The 25945-nt window shown below is 45.4% G+C and overlaps 1 protein-coding gene across 1 annotated transcript in view; it reads left to right on the top strand.

The window, feature by feature from the left end:
* STK32B (serine/threonine kinase 32B) overlaps nt 1-25945 on the top strand; it is a 363907-nt gene that overhangs the window by 301637 nt on the left and 36325 nt on the right. The window contains exon 10 of the mRNA XM_073574498.1: nt 25019-25150. Within this exon, the coding sequence (XP_073430599.1) occupies nt 25019-25150 (132 nt within the window). The remainder of the gene's footprint in view (nt 1-25018; nt 25151-25945) is intronic.

Raw genomic sequence — 25945 nt, forward strand, 5'->3', positions numbered from 1 at the left:
AAAGGGGGGTGAGAACCCCCCTGTTGGGTAGGGGCACACACACAGAAGGTCCCAGAAGGTGTTTTGATATGTTTTATGATACCCACCGATTAGCGGTGACGTCACTGGAAGGCAAAAGATGGCACCCAGAGAAATTTCTGACAGGATCTTCACCCCCGCTGTGCCAGGGTATAACACAGTCAAAAGGGGGCTAAAACCGCCTGGTTGAACAGGGGTACATCCAGAGAGGGTCCAAGAGGAAATCTTCCAATAAATTGGCGCAATATCAAAATAACGAAAATGTCACTGAAAATTGATAAAAGCTCCAAAAGTCAAAAAAATTGTGGGAAAATTAATATAAATCCACACCAATGTGATGAAAGGTGAAAAATAAAATATTTCTAAAGAAAAACGAGGCAGTCTGTGAGTCTTTTTTACCTCAGACAGGATCTCTCACAGTGACACGGCATCAACCGACGCCATTTTAGCAGGCCACAGTCTTCGCCACAGGATAAAATGTCCTAGGTATATCCGATTTTGACAGGAAACGTCTTAAAACATGCCAAACAACTTGCTGAATAAAAGTAAGTATGAATGAGAGCGAAAATTTAGAAATATAGTTGTGTAGTCAGAAGCTGTAGAGGGTTACCTTAGGAGCAAGCACGCAGTGCGACTTACATCACCACGCCCCCTTTGTGGTCTTTCTAGAGATTTACCTTACTGGTCACCTCTCCAGCTTCTTTGCTCCTCACTGTCACCCATCCAGTCCTCGTTGCATCACCTGATCACTGCTGCTCGGGCTGAAATTCCAGGGCCTCTAATGCTGAACTGGGATTTTTGACCTTGATGAGGCCTGAGGGGGTTCTGTGCAAGCGCATGAAAGGTCACAAAATCATGACATCACAACATTTTATGTAACCTTTAGCGCCCAAGAGCTGAACTATCTCAGGCCTCTTCAGAGTCAGAAGTTCTGGCACAGTGTGAGAAGCCCAGGGATTTCAGTGCAAGTGCATCAGAAGATGCGACAAGGAGTGGACGGGTGACAATGAGGAGCAGAGGGACCGGAGATGTGTGCAGTAAAGTGAGATTAAGGATTTTTTGGAACCTTTTGATTGCTCTTTACTAGTTATGAGCAGACCTGTAGATGTTCTGGTCTGTCGGGTTCAGCCGAATATTAAGAAAAAGATTGCTTCGGAACGCGGACCCCATTGAAATGAATGAGGAGCCCGAACATCTAGCGTTTCTCACGCTGTCACCTATAAGACAGAGCTCGGCGGTTCCCACTCTGTCACACAGTTGACAGCGTGTGAGTCAAAGTATATGGCCGGCGGTAAAAAGGTTACTGCTGAGAGAAAGCTGAGAGAAAGCTGATGGCTTAGGGCTGATATTAATATTCTGGGAAGGAGCCAATAGCCAATATCCCAGGCTATTAATATCAGCTCACAGTTGTTTCCTTAACCTTTGCTAGTTACTATAGGGGAGACCCACCCACCAAAATATGATGTGGGGGTCACCCTATATTTACTAATCAGCAAAAGCTAAACAAGATGGCAACAGACTGATATTAATAGCCTAGGAAGGGACCATAGATATTGGCCACCTACCAGACTAAGAATTTCAGCCCACAGCAGCTCCAGAAATGGAGCATCCATAAAAGGCGCTAATTCTGGTGCTTAACCTCACTCTTCCCACTTGCCCTGGTGTGGTGACACGTAGGGTAATAGCTGTGGGGTGGATTTCAGCTGTTTTATGGCCGCTGGCATCAAACTAACAGGTTAGTAATGGAGAGTCATCAATAAGACACCCCTATTACTAACCCCATAGTCAAATTTAATAAAGACATATAGAGTAAAGTCCGTTAATGAAAATAAAAACACAAAGTCCTTTATTTGAAATAAAAACTTCTCTACACTCTTTTGCCCATTTATTCCAAAAAAATAAAAAAGCAACGTTATACTCTCCTTTCAGCTGATAATCCATTAATAGCCATGTCCCATGACAATCTGAATGATTTGATTAGCGATCACATCAGTGAAGCGACCGCTCACCGCGCCAGTCTGCGAACTCGGAGCTGAGCATGAGAACGCGGATGCAGTGAGCGGCAGTACCCTTAATTATATAACCCGCCGGTCACTCACAGCCGTGTTCTCACAATCCCGCGGTGTATCCTGATGTCATCACTCAGCAATGTATCCAGATGTAGCAGAATTGGACCTTGTTGTGGGACATATGGATTATCAGCGGACAGGTGAGGAATATTGTGCTTTTTTTATTTCTATAAGAAAAATAAAATATTGTATTGAACAACTGAAATTAATTATCTTTTTGATGACATTCTAATTTTGTGAGAAGCACCTGTATATCACATATCTCATGCTGTTCTTTGGAGTCTTTATTTGCATTATGTAACTTGCATGTTTCAACTTTTTGAGATCTGAAGGATTGCCTGCTATTGAGTATATGCAAGACAAAATTTTTTATGGGAAATGGTATGCAAATTTGGCTGTCCTCCAGGAAAAAAATACCAGATGTTCCTGAGTTTTTAGCCCATGTAAGTACAGAGCGCTGTACTGGATGAGATGCCTAAGAAGTATCTCACGTTGAGTACTGGTTCTCATTGCAACAACCTCTGGTGAATTGTTTTAAGGCAGCGTTCTCCTTTAAAGGGAATTTGTAATATGTAATTTGAGGGCAGATTGAGGTATGGGCTGAGACACTGATTTCGGCAATGTGTCACTTATTAGGATCTGTTCTGTTTCAATACAATGAGTGTTTTATCAGCAGGAGATTATCACTGCTGGACTAGATCCCACATGCCTCCTGGTCCAACCAAGCCTCAGCGGTGATTAGCAGTTTTTTTCAGTATACAATGTACACAGAAAGCTGCCAATCATTGGTGTGGGCGGGGTTAGCTTTCTGAGCTCTGCTACAAGCTAAATCTAAAAAGTGTGATTGTGTCACAACTGCTGCACCCAACAAACTAAGTGATACATTGCTGGAATCAGGGTCACTTTCCCTACATTATGCTGCTCTCAGATGAGGCTGCAAATACCTAGTGATAGATTCCCTTTAAGAAGACAGTAGGCCTCTTCGTGGTTGGCTTTCATTATAAGAAATGTTTCACTTTTGATGAAAAATCTCATTCCCCTTTTCTTGGCAAAAGAATTGTATATTTTATTTGTGTAGGATATGATTTTAATCATACTCACCTACCGCAATCTGCCAATATGTCTTATGCAAGCCAATTCTCAGTGATAGACATGCTGCCAATGAAATGTCATGTTTACCAAGATAAGAAGAACATTATGGCCGTGAATATTTAATACACTGCATAACATCTGAGACAAGTGAAATGAGCAGACAATTTGGCAGGGGACTTGTGTTGGCTGACTCTCTGCTCTTGAGGATTGTGTGCCAGCTGTAGCCTCTGACTCAAAAACCAAAGGTTTTACAGGGAAGAATATCCCAGAAAGTCATTAGTGCATTTTTTTGTATAATTGTTAATCTTCTACACTTCACTTTCCTCTTGATGGTTGACACGGAATTAAAATGTCTTATCCATTCTTCCCAAAATGCACTTCCAAATAATTAAATTATTTCTATTTATTAGTAGTTTTTATTTTTTGGGTTTTAAACATAATACAGAGTTTGGTACATTTGACATAGAATATATATTCACAACAGAACATGGGAAGCAGAACAGAAGTTGAACACAACATTAGACATACTTCCATTTCATTTGAAAAAATTAATTCAAGCTCCAGCACCTATACTGCCGAGAGAATTAATAGAGCATGTCACGGCCGGGTTTTACAAGCAGTCAAAGAGATGGGTGGGACTGGCTGCTCACATATCCCACCCCCGAGGCGTGCTATGGGAGATAAAATGGAGAACAGTTTTGTCATTCAGTGTCTGTGACTGGAGGCAAGGAGACCTCCAGTGTGTTTGCTAAAGGACACTAAACTGAGCGGGCGGACCCTCTCTACTATATGGACTGTTTACTTTCTGTTTTTTCACTCTGTAGCGGAAAAGGCTGTCTTTTTGTTTTGCTTATGCTGAGCAGTTTATGAAGTTTAATAAACCAGCCTGGACATTTTGATGAATCCACTTCCCGTGCCTACCTCAACCGCAGCTGAGTGAGTAGAATGAGCAGCAGCGCACAAGAATTAACCACTATTCCATTCACATGGGCTTTTTTAGAGCCCAGTCATCAGAATTAGTGGGGATTCCAGTAGTCAGACCCCTGGCAATTGCAAAATTATCAACAATCCCAAAGATAGGCAATAAATTTGAAACTTGAGAATGCCCCTAAAATTCTTTGAAATTACTCTTTATTACTAATCTTCCACTCTGATTCATCAAGATGGACAATTTTTTTCACTAGTGTTGATGAGAGGGAGTGGTGAAGTCATCCATTCCTGCCTCTCCATGAATCGGGAGCGTCTGACTAACGGTATGTGCTTTTTTGCACCACACCAGGAATCTTACACCAGTCCCCTACTAGTGTAAGATTTGTGGCGTAAGTATCGCGACAGTTCGTCATGAATTAGAAGAGCCATAGCAAACCTCTGTCATGCCCAGCTGTGCATATTTTGGCTGGGATAAACTGGCGTGAGAACTCCAAAAGTGAAGAGAAAACAGCTGCACTCTGGGAAATTTTGATTTTCAATGCAAAAAATTTTTTATTGAAGACACCACAGGGGAATAGCGCGTTGAGGTAACGTTTCGACCCTATGTCAGGTCTTTTTCAAACCTCACTAGAAAAGACACATATATTAAATATATTAAACAAAAAAATGAAAAATGAAATGGTAATAGGACAAATGGAAAAAAGGACAAATGGAAAAAAGGGAAGTGAAAAAATGAAAGAAATGAAGTACAAATATTGATAATAGAAATTAAAAACATTGACAAAATAAAAATAATAAAAATTGAAATAAAATATAATAATATAATAATGATGAAAAGATGAAATGATGAAGATGAAAAAAATGGAAAAAAATATTAAAGGAAAGTAAAGCGACCCTGTACATGATGATTTTGTACATAGTGTAAATATGTAATTGTGTAAATATGTATATCTGTTTAAACTTCTACAGAGTTTGTACATTTTTGTGATTATCACTGTATATAGCCTAATGTCAATCTTTGTATGTGTCTATCCTAGTGAGGTTTGAAAAAGACCCGACATAGGGTCGAAACGTTACCTCAACGCACTATTCCCCTGTGGTGTCTTCAATAAAAAAATGTTTGCATTGAAAATCAAAATTTCCCAGAGTGCAGCTGTTTTCTCTTCACTGGATGACCTTCTGGACTAAGTTCCAGGTTCAGCTTGCACCTACAACATATCCACAGAGTGCACGCTTTGTCTGTATCAGAACTCCAAAAGTGACAAAAACGTTTTTGCAAAACAGTTTTCAAAGCAATTAACTCCAGAATTCTAACTAAATTGCTTTGATGAATCAGGGCCTTAGCATATATTTGCACTGTTGATTAGTATTTTTTATGTATAGTCTATATTTAAAAATCACACTTATTAGTAACTTTGTAAATAAATTTAATTTTACCTTATACTATAACTTATGATAGAAAAGGAACCAGAACAAAACCCCCCACTCTCTTCCTCATGTTAAATGGATACACACTGGAGAAGACCATCAGCTATACCTACCTCGGTCTGGAGCTAAGCCAAACCAGGAGCCTCAAGCAAGCAGCAGAGGTCGTGAAATGAAAAGCATGCAGAACCTTCTACACCATCAGAAGACAATTGTACCACCACGAACCATGGTGAGATTCTGGCTTAAGATCATTGGCAGCATCATCATCCCTATACTGCTGTACGGCAGTGAGTTACCCAGACCAGACAAAGTGGGATCTCAGCCCAACCAAAGTCTTCCACCAGGAGTTCTGCAAATATCTTCTCCAGGTTCATCGCAGCACCTCAAATAAAGCATGTCAGGCAGAGTTTGGCCGATTCCCCATATGGATCACCCCCAAGGCTGTGAGGTTCACTCTGTACCGGGCCGGTGTCTTAAAGGGGAAGTGTCGCGATGGCAGTGACCCGGTCCGTGGCCCTGGGTGTCCATGTAAAACAGGTGGAATTGAATAAAGTTTATAGTTAGATAATTTGTGACGCCACCTGTGGTACTCGGCAATGAAAGTGTTAAGCCGACGCTGCAGTGCAGATCCTCTGGGACAGATGGTGGGATGCAGCAGAGGTGTAGCAGCTCTCCACAGGTAGAGCTGTAGTCCCAAGGCAGTTACAGTAGATGTAGAGGTAGGTGATGTAGTATTTAGACACAGAGATGTAGCAGTGCTGAATGGGTTGCAGGAAGGGTTCAAAGAACACGACAGAGTGCAGTTTCTTTTACCTTTTACTGTGCTTTGTAGGTGCAGTCCAGGATTCAGATCACAGATGGTACAGGAGTTGATCGGCCTGGAAGCAACTTAAGAATCTCTCTATGCAGATGGGTTGTGTAGTCTCCTTTCTAGCGCTAATGTTAAGTACCTGTAGTTATGGATCACACTCAAGTTCCTCTTTCATGCTCTCACTTAGAACTCCACTCGCATGACAGGCAGTTGTAGCCCTCTTTCTCTCTGGCTCACACACCTTGCTGCTGTGCCGTCGAGTCTTAGGTGGGAATAAAGTGGTCACAATGCAACTTCTATTCCCCCGATTTCTGCTGTGGGACCTTCAGTATCCACACAGCCTCGGACACCGGGGTCCGGTCAATGCTCTTCAGCTTAGGGGTGAGATTAACTCCAGCTCAGTCCCCAGCTCGTCTCCACATGTCCACACACTTCCCTTTCTCTGCACCAACTCACTAACTTCCTTCCTCCTGACCACAGAGAGCAGCTCCTCAGCAGTTAGGTTCAGAGCTCCCTCTGCTGGCCTAGAGTAGGAACTGTGCTGTGTGCTGGAATTACCTGATAGAGAGACCCTTTCATTGCTTGCAATCATATCACACTCCCTAGGAGGGAGGTAATGCAACTGTGGCGACCGTACTCCTGGTTCACCACACATATACCTCACTATACAAAAGAGGGCACTATCACACCAGGTGCACATACAGAGCAGCAACCCCAGCTCCCACCATAATAAAGCCCTGCTGAGAAGGAACCTAGAGAAAGCCAGGAAACCTGGCAGCCAGTGAAGCCAAGGTCAACAACACACCCTGACAAAAGATCAGGGAGCTGCAAGAAGCGAAGCATAAAGATATGAAAAAGTGAATTAGAGAACACCCAGAAGCTCACCATTTACAGGTCACTGCGAAGGTACTACACTTTGGCCCCATATCTGGAGAGGTTACGCCACCCCAAAGACAGGCAGACCTTGAGTCACGACAGACTGAGTGCGCACAGCCTAGAGATGTAAACAGCAGAAGCAACAGAGATATAAGCTGTAGTAATGTGTAGGAGGAACATATGTCACCATGGAGCAGGTAGACCAACAGTGAAAGGGGAGGTTTATTTACTGGGAGTAATACTGGTACACACACAATATAACAGAGAAAATGCTGTAAAAGGTTATATCAGAAACTGGAGAAATAACAGAGGTGCAAAACAACAGAGAGTTATTCTCTTATGGGGAAGAAACTTATCAGTTCCTGGAGGTCTTGATTGCAGAGATCACTCTTCTCCCACGTAGGCACCAAGGCACAAGCGGTGCTTGATGTCCTCTGTCTCTGGGGTCCTAGATATAGTCCAACTGGCGTATGGGGGGTTAAAGTGGGAGCCCAAGGGGTATGTGGATGGCGGTATCCCCCTGTACTCAAGGTCCTTCCCTCTGCTGCGGCAGCGGCGTTCTCTCACCAGGGTCAGGGGCACTGCCTGGGACAGTCTCTCTTGGCAGGTCAGTGTCACATTACGGTATGTCCCTTGGTCATAGGGAAGTGTCTCAGGGTAAGGCAGGGTCTCACTGCAGGGGAGCATCTTGTCAAGGCACGCGGTCTGTCGGTGTGACAAAGTCTCTAACAGGAGGGGAGCGACCAGCCCTCCAAGCGGTGCAGTGACAGGCTTCTCATACTCAGTCTCGTGCTCAGTGCTCACCGCCTGTGTCTGTGGTCCCTCAGTGTTCAGTCACTGCACCCGTCTCCTCTCCTCTCCTGTGTCAGCGTCCTCTCTGCTCCCGTCCCTGCGCAGCAATGCTGAAAGCGCGCAATTCTCCCACTCCCAGTCCTGCCCTCTTCCTGTTTCTGGTTCTAGTACAGTTCCCTAAAGCATCCCCCGGGGAACCTAATGCCCTGCTCGATGGTTCCGGGCACGGAGCAAGGAAGGCAACTCTCCCTCGGCTCCTTCGGTGCTTCACCCCCTTACATTCCCCCTCTCTGTGAGCTCGCCATTCCACGGGCGAGAGTTTCTGGAGATTTTGCTGACAATCATCCAGACCTCATTCAATTTGCTGCCAGATGAATTCGTCCTGATTGTAGCATCTGGGGGATCGTTCAGAACGTCTCAGATCAGTGGAGGTTGTGGAATCAGCCACCTGAAAAGTGGAAGTTGGAGCTTCCTCAGTTACTTCCGTCGTTTCCGGCACCAGCCCAGTTTCTGGGTCTCCCTGAAGGAGTAGAGAGTCTCCATCTTCTTCGTCCTCAGGAATGAACACGGGTTCAGCCACCGGGGGCGCTGGGACAGATGGCACCACTGGAGGATCTTGAGACAAACAGGGATGCAGCATATTACGATGCAATGTACGAGTGGGGAGTTCTTCACCTGTTTCAGGCTGAACTTCGTAGACGGGTCCCCGCCTACCGAGCCGTCGCTTCACCCTATACGGGCTCTTCTCCCACCGACACTCCAATTTGCTGTTAGGGTGCTTCTCTCTGACTAAGACTCGATCCCCTGGTCGTAGGGCTGTCCCCTTCTAGGGAGGGACCTACGGGTGTTCCAACCCTTGGAGCCGGTTCTGCACCAACCGTTGAATGGTGCATAGCCGGCGGCGATGTTCTCGAACCCAGGAGTACACCCCCGTCCACGGGTAGTCCTCCTCGGGCTCTAACGCCAATTCAGTCAGTCCCTCCCCGGGTCGGTCGAAGGACAGTGAATAGGGCGTGAACCCTGTGGTACTGTGTTGACGGTTATTGTATGCCCACACCAATTCGGGGACGGACTCAGTAAAGCGTGCTTTCTGATCTTCTTCAAGTGTCCTCAGCATCTTGATCAGGATGCGGTTGAATCTCTCACTAGCTCCGTTCCCCTGTGGATGGTAAGGGGTGGTCCGAGACTTATCAATTTTGTACAAGTGATGCAACTCCTCCATCACCTTTCCCAGGAAGCAGGCTCCTTGATCCGAATGGTTTTGCTTGGGACACCCGTACACTTGAATGAAATGTTTACAGATAGCATAGGCCGCAGATTCGGCAGTCTGGTCCCGAGTAAGTGTGACCACAGCAAATTTGGAATAGTGGTCGATCATCACCAGACAATGTTCATAGCCCTGCAGTGCTGGGCCAATCGTCAAGTAGTCTATGGCCAGTAACTCCATGGGTGCAGAGGACCTCACCGTTTCTGTAGGGGCTCACTGTTCCTGCGGCTTAACTAGTTCACAATTTCGGCACTGCTGACATACTTTCTCCACGACGGTCCTCATGTGGGGATGATAGAACAACCATTGCAGCCACTGAAATGTTTTTTCCGTCCCGAAGTGTGCTCCCTTCACGTGTGCTTCTTTTGCCACCTGTTCTACCAGGGACGAGGGGATGATCGTTTGCCAAACGAAGCTCAGTTCAGATTGCAGGTACACTTTCCTGTACAAGATTCCATCCCGTAGCTGTAGCCGCTCCCACTGGCGCAACATTTTCAACATCTCAGGGGGCATGGCTGCCCGCTCACTCTGGCCGGGCACCTGTTCGGTTACGAGCCACCGCCTCAGCTGGGCTATCTCTCGATCTTCTTGCTGTATCCGGACCCACTCATCACGGGGTTGTTCCAACAAATTCTCGGGTGTACTTCCTTGAGCTGTCTCCCGCGTCGCTGCCACCATCCCGGCAGTCCCTCCAAATTCTGGAACCTCTATAGCCTCCAACTCTTCATCCCGGCTGGGCGTTGGCGGGCGATAATCTACTCGAGAAAGGGCATCTCCTGTAGGAGATCCTGTACCGGAATTTTGCCATTCGTGCTACCCACATTGTTCTAAGGCCCCTAGCTTTGCTGTTTCGAGGTAGGCCAACGGATTGTTATCCGTACGCACGTGGACTTCCGAGCCGGCCAAATACTCTGCAAACTTTCAGTCATCACCCACACCAGCGCCAACAACTCCAGCTTGAATGAGCTGTAATTTTCCGGATTTCTTTCTGAATCATGTAAGGAGCGACTGGCGTATGCGATGACACGCTCCTTCCCGTTCTGCATCTGTGAGAGTACTGCCCATAGTCCTTGTAGACTTCAGTCAGTGTGCAAGACGAACGGCTGCGTGAAATCAGTGTAGGCCAATACCGGGGCCTCAGTCAGGGCCTTCTTCAGGGCCTGGAATGCCTTCTCCTGTTGCTCTCCCCAGTGTACGTTCCTGTTCTTCGCACATTAGGGTACTCCTTTCTGCAATTCCAGGAGGGGGTTTGCGATGCAGGTAAAATCCTTCACAAAGCGCCGGAAGTATCCTGTGAGTCCCAGGAACGCTCGTACATCCTTCATGGTTTTTGGGGTCGGCCACTCCTGCACCGCAGCGATCTTCTCCTGCGAGGGCTTCACTCCCTTGGCGGAGACCACATGCCCCAGATAGTCAATTTGAGTTCGGAAAAGGTGGCCCTTCTGGGGTTTCACCTTCAAGCCATATTTTTGTAGCCGACACAGAACTTGCTCCAGTCTCCGGAGATGTTCTTCAACGGTGGGAGCAAAGATGATTATATCGTCCAGGTAAATCAGGGTGGCTTCGAAGTTAAGGTCCCCCAGACACCGCTCCATGAGATGCTGAAATATACCCGGGGCGTTGGCCAGCCCGAAGGGCATGCGGTCGAACTCAAATAGTCCCATCGGGAGAATGAAGGCCATCTTGGCTCGGTCTTGTTCAGACATGGGTACTTGCCAGTACCCGCTGGCCAGGTCCAGTGTGGAAAAATATCGGGCATTTCCCAGTGCTGACAGGGTCTCCTCTATCCATGGTAGTGGATATGAATCTTGCACTGTGCAACCGTTGAGCCGGCGGTAATACACACAGAGACGTAGAGTTCCATCTTTTTTCTGCACCAAGACGATGGGGGCAGCCCACGAGCTCTGGCTCTCACGGATCACTCCCTTCTTCAGCATCTGTGACAGCATTCCCTTAACCTCCTGATACATTTGTGGGGGTATCTGGCGATATCTCTCCCGTATCGGTGCCGCGTGCCCAGTGGGTATCTCATGGGTATTGGCCGTCGTGCGCCCAAAATCATCATCATCCTTTGCGAACACTTCCTGATACTCCTCCAGCAAGGCCTCCACCAGGGGAACCTGATGAGAGGGCATTTCTGAGAGTTCCGCCCACATTTGCTCTAGTATCCGTCGGCCTTCTTTTAACACACGGGGATCTGGGGCGACCTCCGCTTTCACCGTCACCAACCATGGGTCTTCCGCTTTGGCAGTCAACTGCACTATTTCTGAGGGTACCAGCTCATCTGGTATGCCTGGAATGTGGGCCAATTCTGCTCTGGGAGCCAGGGTCACATCAGTCTCTCCCAAGTTCATACAGCGCACGAGGACGGTGCTGTTCCGCACAGTGGCGAGGGTCCGTGCGACTAGTATCCCTGACAGCAATTGGTCAGCTGGGCTAGGCTCCACCTGCACCTCCGCTCCTTCTAGTGGGACTCCTGCTCGCACCGGCAGGGGAAGCACGGTCTGTCCAGGGGGTAGCACTCGGTTCACAGAAGCAGGGATGATGACTTTGCCTAGTTTTTTTTCGCCGCTGCAGATTTCCCAGACCCGTGCTGCCCGGATCAGTTGTTGAAAGACCTTCTTCTGTGGGATCTGGTCACTCCACTGTCGTAAGAATTGATCTGGGGACTCGTTGAGCAGTAGGCTTCCGAGGTCTTTAAGCACTTCATGCCCAGGGTTACAGTATGATCCCGAGCGGCTTCTCCATCTACCAATACTACTCCTTTTCTCCCCACATCTTTTCCACAGACTTCTATGTTCAGCCACACCACCCCTGCGACCGGGATGGGTAGGTGATTGGCCGCCGTAAGTTTAATGACTGGGCCCCACTCAGGCGGCAGCGCCTCTGTGAAGTGTCTACGAAAAAAAAACGGTGCTCTCTTGTGAACCGGTGTCTACCAGGCATCGCACAGCTCTCCCGTTGATTTCGGCCCAGACCAAGGGGCACATGGAAACAAGGCTGGTGGAACTATTTTCACTCCTCCTCTGTTCTTCTCACTCCGGATGGTGTCCCTCGCACTCAGAGCCCCCTAGTTTAACGGGAGCCGCGGTGATGGTCGGCTCCGCTGGGGACACAACCGGGCAATATGACCGGGCTCTCCACAAGTATAGCATGTGAGAGGGCGTCTTCTCGGGGTAGCTGTAGCTTCTCTTCGGGGAACAGCTCCTCTTCCCCGCATCGGTGATTCAGCCCCTTTGCCTGGGTTCTCCTGGAAGTCGCCATTTCTTCTCGGAACTGACTGATCTCCATCCTCAGGTCTTCCACCCATCGGGGGACTTTGTCTTCAGTGCTAGTTGCCTCCCCGCTCCGCACCTTTCCCACCGAGCCTGTCACATCCTGCTCTTGCTCGCGCGTGCGCGCCTCACTACCTACCCTACTTCAGAAAAGGTCATGCCTGGCTTCACCTGCAGGCGCTCTCGCATAGCCTGCTTCATCATTCCGTCACGTAACCCCGTCACCATCTGGTCTCTGAGCACCACGTCTACTGACCCTACACCTACCCCGTCCTTTCTTTTGATAGCAGTGTGAAGCTCTTGTAGGGCGTTCATAAACTGGGTCACGGTCTCCCCCTCTCTTTGCACCCGATGGAACAGTTGCATCCGTAGTTCCCCTATGTCAGTGGGGTCCCCATGTGTCTCCTCTAGGATACGTAACACTTTCTGCAAAGTATTTCTTTCTAGGGGGGGTCTATGCAAGACAGAGTCCCATGCCTCCCCCTCTAGGGCCATCAAGGCTATTTCTGCCTCTTGTGCTGGGGCCAAGGGGTGCATCCGCAGTAACCACTGAATTCTCTCTGTCCAGTTCCATAACGTCACATTGTTCCCTGTAAACCTCGGCAGAATATTCAACAAGGCTCCCAAGGAGATGCTAGTCTTGGGGCCTTCCCTGACTGCTTGGTCCGCTCTGTCCGTGTCTTCGTGTGACATCCTGCCGACTACACCAAGTGTAGTAACGTGCGGGAGGAATATATGTCACCATGGAGCAGGCAGACCAACAGTAAAAGGGGAGGTTTATTTACAGGGAGTAATACTGGTAAACATACAATATAACAGAGAAAATGCTGTAAAAGGTTATATCAGAAACTTGTGAAATAACAGATGTGCAAAACAACAGAAAGTTCTTCTCTTATGGGGAAGAAACTTATCATTTCCTGTTGATCTTGACTGCAGAGATCACTCTTCTCCCACGTAGGCACCGAGGCACAAGCGGTGCTTGATGTCCTCTGTCTCTGGTGTCCTAGGTATAGTCCAACTGGCATATGGGGGGTTAACCTGTGAGCCCAAGGGGTATGCGGATGGCGGTATCCCCCTGTACTCAAGGTCCTTCCCTCTGCTGCGGCAGCGGTGTTCTCTCACCAGGGTCAGGGGCACTGCCTGGGACAGTCTCTCTTGGCAGGTCAGTGTCACGTTACGGTATGTCCCTTGGTCACAGGGAAGCGTCTCAGGGTAAGGCAGGGTCTCACTGCAGGGGAGCATCTTGTCAAGGCACGCAGTCTGTCGGTGTGACAAAGTCTCTAACAGGAGGGGAGCGACCAGCCCTCCAAGCGGTGCAGTGACAGGCTTCTCATACTCAGTCTTGTGCTCAGTGCTCACCGCCTGTGTCTGTGGTCCCTCAGTGTTCAGTCGCTGCACCGGTCTCCTCTCCTCTCCTGTGTCAGCGTCCTCTCTGCTCCTGTCCCTGCGCAGCTCTACTGAAAGCGCGTGCAATTCTCCCGCTCCCAGTCCTGCCCTCTTCCTGTTCCTGGTTCTAGTACAGTTCCCTAAAGCATCCCCCGGGGAACCTAATGCCCTGCTCGATGGATCCGAGCACGGAGCTAGGAAGGCAACTCCCCAACGGCTCCCTTGGTGCTTCACCCCCTTACAAAGCCGCGAGATAACAGACTGCGCCAGCACTGCCAGCAGGGGGCCCTGAAGGACAAGGCGCACTTCCTGCTGCACTGCAACAAATACTCAGCAATGAGGGCCTCCTCCCTCCAGAGACTCTTCACTCACATGCCAGACTTCCCATCCATGGACGAGGAGAGGAAACTCTGTATCCTGCTGGGAGAAGAGGCGTCAATGGTGGCGATCACAAGTCATAAGCTGAGAGGAACATAAGACCCCCAAAAGGACTATTACTGCCCAAATTGTACCTCCCAACATTCCATCCCCATAACCCCAATTTTCTTTCCTGTCACACTTATTTTCTCTTGCTTTGGCCACACTAATTGCAATTTGGTCCTGCCAATAAATCCTATTTGAATTTAATTAAATTGTTTAATGATGCAGAACTGTGATGAGCAATAAAGGCAACAGGGGTCTGATCGTAAAATAGGAAGTAAATGAATAGCATAAGCATTTTAACAGTGCCCCACAGAGACTGAGGCTAGCTACCGCCAGTCCAGTTAATATCTTCACCCGCAGCGTATAAGGGAGAGTATCCCCACAGAAGCAGCTTACAAACTTCACCCCCAGACCATGGGGCACAGTACCTCCACAGAAGCTGATTCAAATTTTACCCACAGAGCATGGGGGACAATATCCCCACATAAGATTACACTAAATTTCAGCCACAGAGCATGGGGGACGATACCCCAAATGTTCAAAAATTTATAATATGGATTTCTTTTTGCAGAAAACTGTTGTAGAGCGAAAATACAGGAGCGCTACTGGAGCACCCACCAGGGCCATGGGGGTACTCGGTACCGGGCCGGTTCTTAAGGGGATGTGTCATGGCAGTAGTGACCCGGTCCGTGGCTCTGGGCGTCCAATAAAAGTAATGGAAGGAGAAAATAATAGTTTATAAGGGATAATTCGTGACATCACCTATGGTATTCGACAAATAAGGTGTTAGCCGACGCTGCAGATTCAGTCCGCTGGGGCGGTTGTTGATGCTGCAGAGTTGGTTCAGCTTTCCACAGGCAGAGTTGGGCCCCAGGGCAGTTGTAGTGATATGATTCAAGATGGTGGTAGTGGTGGTAGTGCAGGGTAGATGAACTGAGGACACAGCAGGGTGCAGTTGTAAGGTTCAGCCAAGACCATAGTCGTGGCCGAGGACTCCGGGGCAACGGAGTCCTGGCCTCCCCTCACATAGACATGACAGTTTTCTGTCAGCATACCTGTCGCTTTCTCCAGCTCATTCTCAGGGCTTTCTGTTATGCGCTGCACATTCTCCTCAGATTATGTGGAACAAAGTCACAGTCCTGTTCAATACTTGAACAATCAACTTTACTGTTTCCTTTACACAGCGCATACATATTCACTCCAGCATGAGCATCAGGGTTGGCAATGGACGTTATCCTCTGTCCCTGTCTTTCCCTCTCTCCTACTAAGCTCGCTTCCGGGACATGCACAATACACGCTGGCCCGTTGCCCCCGTTTGCTCAAAGTCAAGTGTGTTCAGTTCAGTTCCATTTCAAAAAAACAAACCATATAAAGTAAAAGATTTGCTGAAACTATGTTTCCATCACAAGACCAAAATTATCATTCCAAGTTATAGGATTTACCTCCCACGTTTCATGGTCTATTAGGCATATTCACATGAGCTATTAGACATGTGGCCAAGACAATTACGTGCATTGAGAAGCAATCTTAGAAAGCTTACCACTGGAATTAAAATCCTCGTCTCCTTACTGAATATTTATCAGTGTCCCTTTGGTCTCTGTGCAGGATTATATATTTTATACATTTACTTCATTTACTTTTAATTAGCCTCTAAATGAGTGGAATATATGAATATTTCTCACAGTTTACAACTGCTCTACATCTTGATTATTCTTTTTTTTCCCAGTTCATAACCAGGCATATTTTTTGTTTTGTTTTCATACATGCGATTTCCAGAGCTCTCATTCAGATAGCAGGTTGTAAATGTTTTTTTTCCTCATGATTTATTAGGTGTAACTTTTATGCACCGTATATACTCGTGTATAAGCTGAGATTTTCAGCCCATTTTTTTGGGCTGAAAGTCCCCCTCTCTGCTTATACACGAGTCATGTACCTGGGGGTCGGCGGGGGAGGGGGAGCGGGGGTGTCAGAGATCATACGTAGCCCCCTGACTTCTCCCACGGTCTCCCTTCCTGCCTTCAGCGGTCACTTGGTACCGCTCATTAAATTCATGAATATGCGCATATTCATGAGTGTAATGAGCGGTACCACGTGACCGCTGAAGGCAGGAAGGGAGACCGTGGGAGAAGCGGGACTACAGAGACCGCTCCAGGAGGGGGTAAGTATATCGATATTCACCTGTCCGGGGTCCATCGCTGCTCACCGGTGTCTGTTGTGTCCTGTGTCTTTGACGTTTAGGCAGCAGAGGGCACGGTGACGTGGTTAGTGCGCGCTGCCCCTCTGCTGGCTGGACAGTCACCGACACAGGAAACGGCAGACAGCGGTGAGAAGCGATGGACCCCGAACATCTCAGGTGCCGGGTCCTGAGCAGGAGAGGTGAGTATGGCATTTTTTTTGAAGCAGCAGCAGCATATGGGGGCATAATATATGGAGCATCTTATGGGGGCAGCATATGGGGTATATTCTATGGAGCAGCATATGGGGGCCTATTCTATGGGGCAGCATATGGGGTCATAGTCTATGGAGCAGCATATGGGGTCATAGTCTATGGAGAAGCATATGGGGGCATATTCTATAGAGCAGCATTTGGGGGCATATTCTATGGGGCAGCATATGGGGTATATTCTATGGAGTTGCACATGGGGGCATAGTCTATGGAGCAGCATATGGGGGCATAGTCTATGGAGCAGCATATGGAGCATATTCTATGGGGCAGCATATGGGGGCATATTCTATGGAGCATCTTATGGGGGCATATTGTATGGAGCAGCATATGAGGGCACAGTCTATGGAGCATCATACGAGGCATAATCTATGGAGCATTGTATGGGGCATAATCTATGGAGCATCTTATTGGGGCATAATCTATGGAGCATCTTATGGGGGCATAATCTATGGAGCATCTTATTGGGGCATAACCTATGAAGCATCTTATGGGGGCATAATCTATGGAGCATCTTATGGGGCCATAACCTTTATGGAGCATTATATGGGGCATATTATTCTATGGATCATCTTATGGGGGCATTATTAACCTTTGTGCAGCATTATATGGGGTGTACTTTGTATGGAGCATTTTATGGGGCCATCATGAACTTTATGGAGCATTATATGGTGCGTATTTTGTATGGAGCATCTTATGGGGCCATCATGAACTGTATGGAGCATTATATGGGGCTCCTAATTCAATATGGATATTCAAAAACATTTAACCTACTTATGTCTCAATTAATTTTACTTTTATTAGTATCTATTTTTATTTTTGAAATCTACCAGTAGCTGCTGCATTTTCCACCCTAGGCTCATATGCGAGTCAATAAGTTTTCCCAGTTTTTGTGGCAAAATTAGGGGGTCGGCTTATACACAGGTCGGCTTATACACGGTATATACGAAAATTTTTATTTTTGGTTATTGTTTCTTTGCTAATATCAGTGAAAATTCAAAAGAGAAAAGGGAAAAAAATTAGTCAATATTTCACTTTTTTATGACTTCAGAGGACCACTAAAATAATTGTTATATATTTTTTCCCTTTCCATAATAATCATTTTATTATATATATATATATATATATATATAATAAATATATATATATATACACATGGGTTACACTGATAACTTTCAACAATGAGATCAATTTGCTGTGTCGTAAGCTGTTTATGGACCATGGATCTTGCTGTAAAATACAAGTAAGAAAATGTCCGGAAACAACCTATTACAATGGCAAATTAGTTAATCTGACTGGATAATTCTGAACACATTCCCAATTATGAAGGAGTTCACACTTATGCAACCACACTAATGTTAGTTTTGTTATTTTTATTTGTCTCTCAAAATAATTTCAGTTTGGTTCTAAATTGAGGGTGACATTATGTGGGAAAAGTTCTTAGATATTCTTCTTGGTAGGATTTTTTTTTTACTTAACAGAAAACAAAAGCTGGTGTTTTAATGGGGTATGTAGACTTTTTTATTATATGTGTAAATGTGTGTGTATATATATATATATATATATATATATACTGTATATATATATATATATATATATATATATATTATACATATATTGTTATATTGTGGTAAGTTGATTCGCTCGGCTCCTCAAAGAGGTAGACACAGGAATCTTTTCTAATTAAAGTCCGGCTGGTTTATTGCAGTCCTCGTGTCCTCCATGCTCTCTGACATTGCTCTCTGGCTTAGGGTGGTTTCATACATCCAGATATTTCTGGTACCGGAAAACACGGTATCGGAGGTGTCCGTGTGGCAAACGTGTGCCGCATCAGTACCACACGGATGGCTGCCGGGGAAGTAGTGCTATAGTAAGCGCTGTTCCCCTGCATGTGGTGCTGAACACCGCTGTCATTCTCCCTGTTCTGCCGGCAATAGCGAGAACAGGGAAGAATGAATTTAAAAAAACGATGTGGGGTCCCCCTTATATTTTAAACCAACCTTACAATAGAAAGGTGACATTAACCCCTTATTACCTCACTTGCCACCACTTGATGACGTCGCGGTCTCTTATCAAAGGTCATTGTCGCAATGCATCACTGGGAACGGGAACTGCTGCGTGTATCGCTGAAGCCTGGTGATGCTGCGAGGGACATCGGAAGGTGAGAATATGACGATTTTTATATTTTAATTCTATTTTTTACAGGGATATGGTACCCAGAGTCCGGAGGACAGTCTCCTCTCCTCCAGACCGTGGGTACCATCCACAAATGTTCTGCTTACTTTTCGCATGTGGCAGAGCAATGCATTCCTATGTGTGCGGATTTTCGGGATTTTCCCGCGATTCCGCACAAAGAATGAGCATGCAGCGTATTTTTCCGCAATGCAATTCTGCCGCGGAAAAATCCACAACATTCGCACAGCATGTGCGGAATACCATAGGAATGTATGAGATGCTTTTTTTTTTCATTTTTGCTGCAAAAATCGCGCGTTTAAAATCGCCACGAAAACGCGAAAAAAACGCTACGTGTGAACACAGTCTTAAAGAGGTAGACAAAGGAAGCAAACTTTGTTCAGCACAAGGTAAAACAAAAAGTAACAAGTTCATACAATATTGCTGGTTAACCCGCATGGCTTACACTCTACTGTAGCTTGTTAGTCATTTAGCGAAGGCATTCAATCCAGATCTGCACACCTCCATACACACACCAGCTGTGAGACACAACAGGTCCCATTTTATCTAGTGAACCATTCCTAGGGGTGGAGATTTGGTAAGTAGCCATAGTCAACCTGTCATGGCACATTAACTCCTTTTGGTATTACGTCAGGTTTATCTAGTATCCACTATGTGTCTTAACAGCCACCTTACAATATATAGATAGATATTAATGATTATGAGGAAGATCTCATTTTGCTGTCAGTCTCTTACAGTTCCTTTTACTAAGGCCCAGACTTCCATTCATTACAGTGCCTCCCAAATGAGTTACTTCTATTATCTTTTCCATGTAAGTATCCACTGAAAAACAGCTAATAAAGCGAAGCCAAACATTTTAAAAAATATATATACTCTGCGCAGTCTGGACCCAGAGTGACGCATCCCCCACAGAGTGACGCAGACCCCCAGGAGATCGCGGTAATGCATAAGCACTGAACGCAAACCACGATCTCTGCAACACCTTACCTAACCCGATGTTGCTGTTGCCGGCAGGGTCTTGCATCTTCAGGTGACGTCTGGAGTGGGTCTGCAGTCCGCACTTACCGCCGCCATTTCCTTGAAGACACGCTGCAGTGTATTTTCAAGAACATGGCGGCGGAAAGCGAGTACTGCGCAGGAGCAGAGTCCGGCACTACAACACACCTAGAACAGGACAGCGCTGGACATAGGGAAGAAAGGTGAGTATAAATGTTTTTTTTTTAATGTGTGCTGTTTAATAGGGGTGAGGGGGACCTTTCATATCAGGATTGGGAGGTGAGGGGGACCATGCATACCGTGAAAGGGGGATGAGAGGACCATGAATACCAGGATAGGGGGGTGAGGGGACCACACATACCAGGATTGGGGGGTGAGAGGACCATGCATACCAGGACAGGGGGGTGAGGGGACCATGCATACCAGGATTGGGGGGTGAGAGGACCATGCATACCAGGACAGGGAGGGTGAGGTGACCATGCATACCAGGATAGGTGGGTGAGGGCACCATGCATACCAGGATTGGGGGGTGAGAGGACCATTCATACCAGGATTGGGGGTGAGGGCACCATGCATACCATGATAGGGATGAGGGGGTGCCATGCATACCAGGATTGGGGGGTGAGGGAACCATGAATACCAGTATATGGATAAGGGGGTACCATGCATACCAGGATTGGGGGGTTAGGGTACCATACATACCAGGATAGGGATAAGGGGTGCAGCACATACCAGGATGGGAGACCATATACCAATAAAAATGCCCGCAACCCGGGCGTAGAACGGGTTCATAGTTAGTATATATATACATAGTCGCTTTCTAAAACTGAACATGGACAAAACAGAATTCATCATCTTTCCCCCATCTCACTCTACCCCTCCACCAGACCTATCCATCAATGTCAATGGCTGCTCACTTTCCCCAGTCCTGCATGCTCGGTGCCTCAGGGTGATCTTCGACTCTGCCCTCTCTTTCAAGCCACATATGCAAGCCCTTGCCTCCTCCTGCCGACTCCAACTCAAAAACATTTCCCGGATCCGTTCATTCCTTGACCAAGAAATTGCAAAACGTTCATGCACGCCCTCATCATCTCCCGCCTTGACTATTGCAACCTCCTACTCTCTGGCCTCCCCTCTAGCACTCTTGCACCACTCCAATCTATCCTAAACTCTGCTGCCCGACTAATCCACCTGTCTCCCCATTATTCCCCAGCGTCTCCTCTATGCCAAGCCCTTCACTTGCTCCCTATTGTCCAAAAGCTTCAGTTCAAAACCCTAACCATGACATACAAAGCCATCCACAACCTGTCTCCTCCATACAGCTGTGACCTCGTCTCCCGTTACTTACCTACTCGCAACCTGCGATCCTCTCAAGATCTCCTTCTCTACTCCTCTCTTATCTCTTCTTCCCACAACAGCATACAACATTTCTCCCGTGCCAGTCTATTCTTTCAGCGTATTTGCAGCGTTTTTCACCCACTCAAACAAATGGGGGAAAATGCATTTAAAATACAACAAAAAGACATGTAAAAATACAGAGTTTTTCCTGCATCGATCCAGGTTCTTGAGGCAGAAAAATCTGCTACAATTACTCAACGAGTGCACAAAGCCTAATATTTCAAACAAAATTTTATTATGAAATATATTGTTCTCTTTTATTAAAATGTTCGTATCCCAGGGAGTCTTTAATTTTACAATGTGTCTGCTATGGCCAAAGTTGTGGATTACTTTCATTAGAATATGGATTTTTGTAACATTTTTTTGTATTTTGATGGCCTTTTCATTTAATTTTCTTGCTACATTTTTTTTCATACAGTACTGTATATTTCACCAGTAAGAAAAAAACATGTTGTCAAAAAAACTCCTTGGGAAACTTGGCAATGTGGTAAGAAAAGGACTTTATTTTCTCATGTACGGTTCTAAACAAGTATCGTATTTAAAAAGCATTAAAATTGAGATAAAATGCAAAAGAAATAAAACACCCGGTGAAAATCGTAAATGGCGTGAATAGAGTAGAAAAAAGAAGATTGTTGGTCTTTGCACATAAAAATGCAGCAATCTAGATAACGAACTCTGTAAAATGATGCTGTGTAGCCAATAATGGGTTAATAAAGAGGTTTTTCTCTACCTTTTGATCCCATTTCCTTTGGATATTTTCATTTCATACAAAATTCTGAAATATAATTTTTTTTAGGAAATAGTAAATTTGTTTTTCACGTAGAGTTTTCAATCTGTCCTTTGCTTCGGACCACCCTCCATGAGACAAAAGGATGGTCCTCACTCCGGTAGCTCATGTAATATTTCCTAGGCAGCAGCCAAACGCACACATGTTTTGATAGCAAAAAAAAAATTCCATATTTTACTGGGTCAGGTTTTTTTTTTTTGCATTTTTTAATGAAAGTCGATGAATATAATAAATACAATGGAATAATTCTTTCTTATTATCTGTGCATTACAGCATACGGTAACAGTTTCCCTATTACTAAACTGAACTGGAATGAGCTATTAATTCTATCATCCTGGAGTCATTAAATGTCATTACAACTAATACGGGAAAGTCAGGTTTCTTTTTTTTTTTTTTTGCCTATATTTTATTATACAGTATTTGCAAAACACAATGATAAGCGTGGGTGTGCAGTACGCAAACCTATGTCATATTTGTAGCGAGAGAGCGCCTTCATTCAAAAAGATCCAGGCATTATGTTGGCTGATCAAATGCCATCTTACAGATTTTCTACACAACATTAATGAATTGTCTGATAATATAAGTATAACCCTATGGGACAAAGATAACATTTCCATTTCTTCTCCGTACCGAGAGTTTCTCATTGTCATCTATGACAAAAAGAGAAATCATCATAATAGTAAGATTAAACTCACATCATTTCCTATTGCATTTATTTCCGTTTTTCACCTTTCTTTGCCACATAATAGTATACCTTAAAACACTCGAAAAAGTAGTATACGTTGAAATAAAAAATTAAAATTTGAATTATGCCAATTTCGCAGAATTTTGCCAGGAAAATTGAATTCACAGTGAGTAGTCCTAAAAAAGATTTGCAGGTATGACTGAATCAGTGGCGAGCACATATAAAAGATGACCCCTGTAAGAACACTATATGGTCACTTTGCAGTCCAACAGCTTATTACAATGCAGATTTTCAGGTGATTTGGAGGTAGAAGTGGGTCCTGCACAGGTTTCACCAATGATATGTCCACCCCTGGATTGAATTGCTTCATTATTATAACCAGCTGCCCGCTATATGACCCTCACTGGCCCTGCCTTACAGACAGTGACTCTTATTCCTCCCTGCCCCTATCATCCTCCGTATTGCTGGTTAGTGCTTTTGTATGCTAGAGGTTTTCTGTTATCCCTGCTTTGTATTTGTGTCTTATTTAACTTACATTTCTATCCCAGGCCTCATGGGTTGGGGGAGGGGACAGATTAGGGGTTAACAGTAGCATAGTAAGGTTGGAGACTCAGGCCTCTCTACCTTCAAGAGTACCCCCAGGACAGGGATAGTTAAGCCCCCTTTACATTTAGCGATGCACCAGTGATCCTGACCATGATACCACCCGGTCAGGATCGCTGGTGCATCGCTAAATTGTCGCTAGTGAGCTGCGAAACAGGCAGATCTCACAGCGATGCAGCAGCGATACAGTGGTCATTACTTACCTTTCAGGCGCGGCGATACTGATGTCCGCCCGCGTCCACGAGTTGCTCATCGGCGCCAGCAGGAAGCCCAGCAGGAAGCGCCCGACGAGAAATGAAGCTGCGCGATCTCATGCGATCAGCGATGGACAGCGGGGGAGCCGGTCAGAGGTAAGTATCACACATAGCGATATCGCTATCGATATTGCTGCTGTGTCACCAAATCAGTGATGCTTTAGCGATATTGCTAGCGATATCGCTATGTGTAAAACCCCCTTTAGAGTCACAGTTGAAGGGACAGTTTGAGCCACCCTTTCCTTTCCAAAGTCCGCCACAGCATGACACATATATAGTGACTATCTTGCTTCACAGACAGTGACTCCTGCTGCATAGAGACAGTGGTTCTCCAGTCTCACATGTACAGTAAATCTCCTGTCTCAAGTTGCACCAATGATACGTCCACCCCTGGATTGAATTACTGTGGGAGGTGTGGGAGGAGCTGTCCACGAACTAAAGATTATTGGACCAAGGGACATAGAGAGTAGTCCACAGCTCAAAGGGATGCCAGCCGTAGGGTGAGACTTTGTCATTTGCACCATCTTGTGTACTTGCTGATAGTTTACTATATGTTGTTGCTGGCTGGAGCAGGATACACGTGATATGGTCATGGTATATGTCATCTGGAGGAGCATGGACTATGACTACAGACTATAGTGGTAGGAGATACAAAACCTGTGGAAAAAACATGTAGTTGTCAACTCATCAGTTTGGGTGTGATGTATGCCGGAGTCCTGGAAGCCACACACTGATCAAGTCAGAGCAGCTGCAGTAAATCATGGAGGGAAGATAAAAAAAAATATAACATGCTCATGGGAGCATTGGGAATAAAAGAAGAGCCAAAAAAGTCCACTTTTGACTTGCTGATTGTTCCTTTTTAAATCTACGTCTATGTATTAGTACACAAACTCTAGAAAGATAGATTAAGAATGTAACCAGTACAAAAATGTGAGCCTATAAAAATAAAAAAAAGGTACTCAAGAGTGCACATACATGAAATCTAAAGTATGGCCTACTTTGTGGACAGAATCTATAGCGGGAGACGATTTGTGTCAAAAGGCCAATTAACCAGCTACTGTTGCTGTCTTTTTTGTTCTTGGATTTACTATTCCCTTTCTATTATGTTTCTTTATTTTATATTTTTTTATTCTACGGAAATACTCATTGTAGTCAGAAGTCTGTAGACATAGTACTTGGCGGGGCTTGGATTGTGTTGTGACCGGACATTATTTTAAGGGTAGCTTCAATGTTAAGTTTGGAATGTGACGTCCATCATCACCACGTTACCGATATGTTTCTTCATATGATAGAAAGGAAGACTGAACTGTGACCCAACATTCGAGCTAGAAGAGATGATTCTAGAATCGAAACCTCTCCATAAGAAAAAGAAGAGACTGGCAAAGTATAAATCGAGGGAGGCAGCCAAAGATAATTGTCCACTGGTAAGTCTGGTTCTTTGGAAAAAGTCTGTACACTTTACATATATAGTTAAACCCAAAAACACCACTGATGGAGCAGCCACAAACCACCAGAAAATCTTTCAATTAAATTTTTATTGAAATATAGTTAAAAGAAGCTGGCCATGCATAATACAGTGGTGTATTAAGTAAGAAAAAGTGATGGGAGAAAATCAGTATCCCATGACACACGGGGATAAAGCATGATTGCATCTGATTAATGTTGCAACAGTATGGTGAATAAGTGTCAAGGGTTCATCCATGGTGTATCAGTGATGATGGACTCTCCCCGCCGCCCCAATGCGCGTTTTGCTTGATTTCTTTCTCAAGCAGAGGTATTTTATTTATAGGGGAACAGAAAACTAATTTCCCAACCTGGAAATATATGATGTGCTTTATTAATATTTTGACAGTTTATCTATATACCTGTATTTTCAGCAAATGTTTTTATTATTTTTTTTTCACGTGAATTTTATTTTTTTTCTACAAACCTCTCTGTATCCACAATTGCAAGAAAATCAACATGGAGAGCTAAGTTTATCCATGACATGACTTTACATGTCTGAGATATCCACAAATATCTACATATGAATCCCATTGTGTCCGATATCGAGGCAGTATGTTATAGAGCTGTAGGAACTGAGAAGATTAATATATAGTTTAAAGGAGAAATATTCAGTATAATAAATCTAAACCTTTGCTTATTTTAGGCGTAAGAGTCCAGTGGGCGAATGAGTGTGCTTACAGAGATGTAAATCATTGGATAGGACCACCTGATGG

The sequence above is a fragment of the Dendrobates tinctorius genome, unplaced genomic scaffold (assembly GCF_039654945.1).
Source record: "Dendrobates tinctorius isolate UK_male_01 unplaced genomic scaffold, ASM3965494v1 ptg000039l, whole genome shotgun sequence".
Lineage (NCBI taxonomy): Eukaryota > Metazoa > Chordata > Amphibia > Anura > Dendrobatidae > Dendrobates > Dendrobates tinctorius.